Here is a 3524-nt window from a genome sequence, read left to right on the forward strand (position 1 = left end):
TTATTTATTTTTCCCACATCTTAAACTTCGCCCAGTCCGTTTGGTCACCCCCTCCTTTCCGGAGAGGGTGTGAAGTCAAGGTTGACCGGAGATGCGGAGCCTCCTGCCGCTAGCGGTGTATTGCATCAGCCTGGTTTCCCTGCTGGCTGTGGCGCTGGAGGGGGGTCCCGACAGCCCCAGGTAGGACACGCCACTTCTGCTATTGCTATTATATTAGACTGTTTTATCAAGCATGAACACCCACCTACTCCTGTCTTCTAGTTACCTGAATAGAAGGCTATTTTTGACCACGCACTTTCACCTGGAGCCGCATTACAGTCAATTTCAGTATAAATGCTCCAACCGATGTTTGTTTGGGGTTAAAGCGAAATATTATTATTACATTTAATTCGTTTCAATGTCATTAAAACATATAAATGATATTGAACATGTCTTTTTATACCAGAAGCCCATAGTCCCTTTACATGTGCTGTTGAAAGGCTGATTCATAAAACTGTTGAAGACGAGATCAGCTATGAATTAGTGACAGTGTGGCATTGCTGTTTCTTTAAAGAATCGAAGTTTAAAGTTAAGGATCATGAGGCCATGACAAATGTGAAATTTGTCTTCAATGCTGCATTTTGGTGGATTTATAATGATACTTCAAAGTTCCCATACTCTATTCATTCTTTGTGCAGGTGCATAGGTTCAAGTAACCAATACAGGAGACAAAAACAAAACAAATCCTGCACACTGCTCATATTTATTACTCACTAAATATGCCAGGTCAGATTAATGTCAGCAGTGTCACAGTTAATCTGTATTATATGAGCAATTCAATTCATTTTCTGAGTGATAATTCTCTCATTTCTGTTCCTCCTCCACCTCTCGCTGCCAGCAGTTGTCAGATGACTAAGTGTTTGTAGAGGTTTTGTTGGGTTTAATCTCCTTATTAGTCTCCATGGAAAACTGTTATTTCCAAGGTGGGAAAACCTGTTTGTATGAATAGCCCAGTACTATGATTAAGGATCTTGTAGGGCACTGAATGTCACCTGTATTTTCCATTACATACGTGTCAGAGCCTTGAACAAGACATAAGGCAACAGCTTCACTACCAGTCCACCCATTTTAATGTGAGGCCAACCAGCCATGCAACACCTGCTGAGTAACAGTGAGGCATGTGAAGGATGCCCTCTTCTGGTGGATGTTGGATCCACAGCTGTTGGCTCTGTATCATTTCTGACGTGAATCAGAGGGAGGCTCAGTGATGTGACACACTGACTCTTCTCTACGAGTAAGTTCATTTATTCATCACCATCAAATATTGTTGGCTGACAAGAACATTATCAGACCTAATATTTCTGCAGTGGTGGTGTCTGGGGGCAGCTGAGATACTGTAAAGCAGCTACATTGGCACTTTTTTGACAATGTATGCAGGAGAAGATGATAAGAATGTGAGAAAAGAGTGTAGGGTTGTTTTGTGCAGCAATGGTCCCAGGCCAGATGTGAACCTACAACAGTTCCTCTTGTACTAATTTTGACATATTTAACAAAAGTCAACCAGCTCATTTGATCAATCAATTTAAACCAATTGCTGATAAATCAGTTTCAATGTTTATAAGGGCTGACAAATAACAAGAAATTGGTTTTTTTATTGTAAAAAACAAAAAAACTAAAACAAAAAATAGAAATTAAAGTAGTGGAAAGTTGCTAAGCTCTTGAGGTAGTTGAGTGGTGGTGGGTTTGATGCACTATTTATTTGTGAAAAAGCCAGTAAGACTAGCAAGTAAATGAACAACAGGCCTTTCATTTTATTCCTTGTCAGTATAGTGCTACAGACACTATAAAACACTTGCAGATTATCTTTTGCTAAATTAGTTAGTCATGAAGTTAGCTTTGCTGTGGAGGAGATGAGCAGCTACCCTAATGGCAAACCATTATACTCGCTCTGTTCATAAATGGAAAGAGTACCAGTGTAACTACGGTAACTACAGAGAGGTTGTTTGCAGCCTTAGCTGCAAACCTAGCAAGTGCTTTCAAATGTGTTTATAATGAGGCTTTTCAGAGTTCATCAGCCCTTTAATGTGTTTTTAGCCCAGTTTATAACCAGCATGAGTTTCTGAAGGCTGGTAGACAACAATACTGTAAATTCATGAGTGAAAACTAGTTCATTGCATCTCCTTTACTGCAGTACTAAACCAGAAGAAAATCTGTCCAGCAGCCCAAAATTACAGCTGTCATGGATGCTGTGTGCTGGAAACGTATATCATTTTGACTGAAGATATCAGAAGTTGTGAAGTTGAGACGTGCCTTTTAGAATCAACATTAACCCCCCTAATAATTTTGACTATTGCATTTCAAAACAGGCTGGAACTGGTAATATTACAGGGATTATTAAACCAGCAGAAAAACACTAGGAAATGTGTGTGCACACTGAGCAGTGTAAATCACAGTGAAATGGTGTTTTCCTCAAGCTGGACCCACACAGATTTGACCTAAATCTCTTGCATGTGTCTGTGTCAAAGTGCTCAAACAGCAAGCACCTGCCGTTGAAAGCTACCTGAAATGACAGGCTCATATATCTGCTCTCCTTCACTATACCTGCCCAGCACTATAATCCAGGTCTAGGGAGAGTGTAGGTAGGTAGGTTGTTTCCTATACACATGAAGTCAGGGCAGCCTCACCAGGAGGCCCTCTGGATGCACTTTAACTTCCCTGTGGAAGATCATGATCCCTCACTGGCTTCCCACTTCGCTCATACTTGCACTCTGTGGGGTGTGCATCCAAGTTAAAAGCAACATAAACAGGGACTGAAGCCATTCACATTATAGCTGTTTCTTCCCAGTGATCAGTGAGTACTGAGCATATAGGTACTCATTGAGTTTATATGAAGATCTTTAGCACTGTAGCGGTTCACAGTCTATACAAATGTATTTCACTCTGACAACACAGTGAGTGATTTGCCTCCATCATCACACCTCCTGCTTGACAAGTCTCTTACATAAATGTCTGGTCTGGGTGTTGTTAGGACATTCAGTTCTTGTTCTTTCTTGACTCCATAGAGCACATCCTGTTCTGTTTCATCACAGGCCGACACAGCAGTAATAATAGACATGATTATACTACATTTTTCTGTCCCACATGCTGAGTGCATCTGAGCTCAGATGTATGTCATTCCTTCCATATTCTGGGTTTGTGTGTCCTGATAAGGACATGCCAAAATCCCACAATGGTGCTGTAACAATGCCTGACAGGTGCTTTCCAAAGAAGGAGAAATTGCTTGTAACATCTTGAAGATTTTTTTCTTGTAAGGGAAAATAGCCATGGTCTACAGCCAGACAAGTTAAATATGGCAGTGAAGTGGCTTTAAAATACAGATTCCAGAAGTGGGAAGAGGCTCATTGCTTCAAGATGGAGGACATGTAGGATAAAGCTCATTTGCAGTCAAGCTTTTGTTGTGTCTGCTCACACTGCCTCTGCTCTGCCTAGACCAGGGTATGATGACATGACAGATCGGCCTGTGTGTGCATATCTTGTGGGTGCAA

At 41.1% G+C, this 3524-nt stretch overlaps 1 protein-coding gene across 1 annotated transcript in view; it reads left to right on the plus strand.

The window, feature by feature from the left end:
* The first annotated feature begins 6 nt into the window (after positions 1 to 6).
* The window catches only part of adm2a (adrenomedullin 2a), an 11173-nt gene continuing 7655 nt past the window's right edge, over positions 7 to 3524 (plus strand). Inside the window, exon 1 of the mRNA XM_020601463.1 lies at positions 7 to 180. Coding sequence (XP_020457119.1) covers positions 92 to 180 — 89 coding nt within the window. The 5' untranslated portion in view covers positions 7 to 91. The remainder of the gene's footprint in view (positions 181 to 3524) is intronic.

This window comes from Monopterus albus, unplaced genomic scaffold (assembly GCF_001952655.1).
Source record: "Monopterus albus unplaced genomic scaffold, M_albus_1.0 scaffold51.1, whole genome shotgun sequence".
Classification (NCBI taxonomy): Eukaryota; Metazoa; Chordata; class Actinopteri; order Synbranchiformes; family Synbranchidae; genus Monopterus; species Monopterus albus.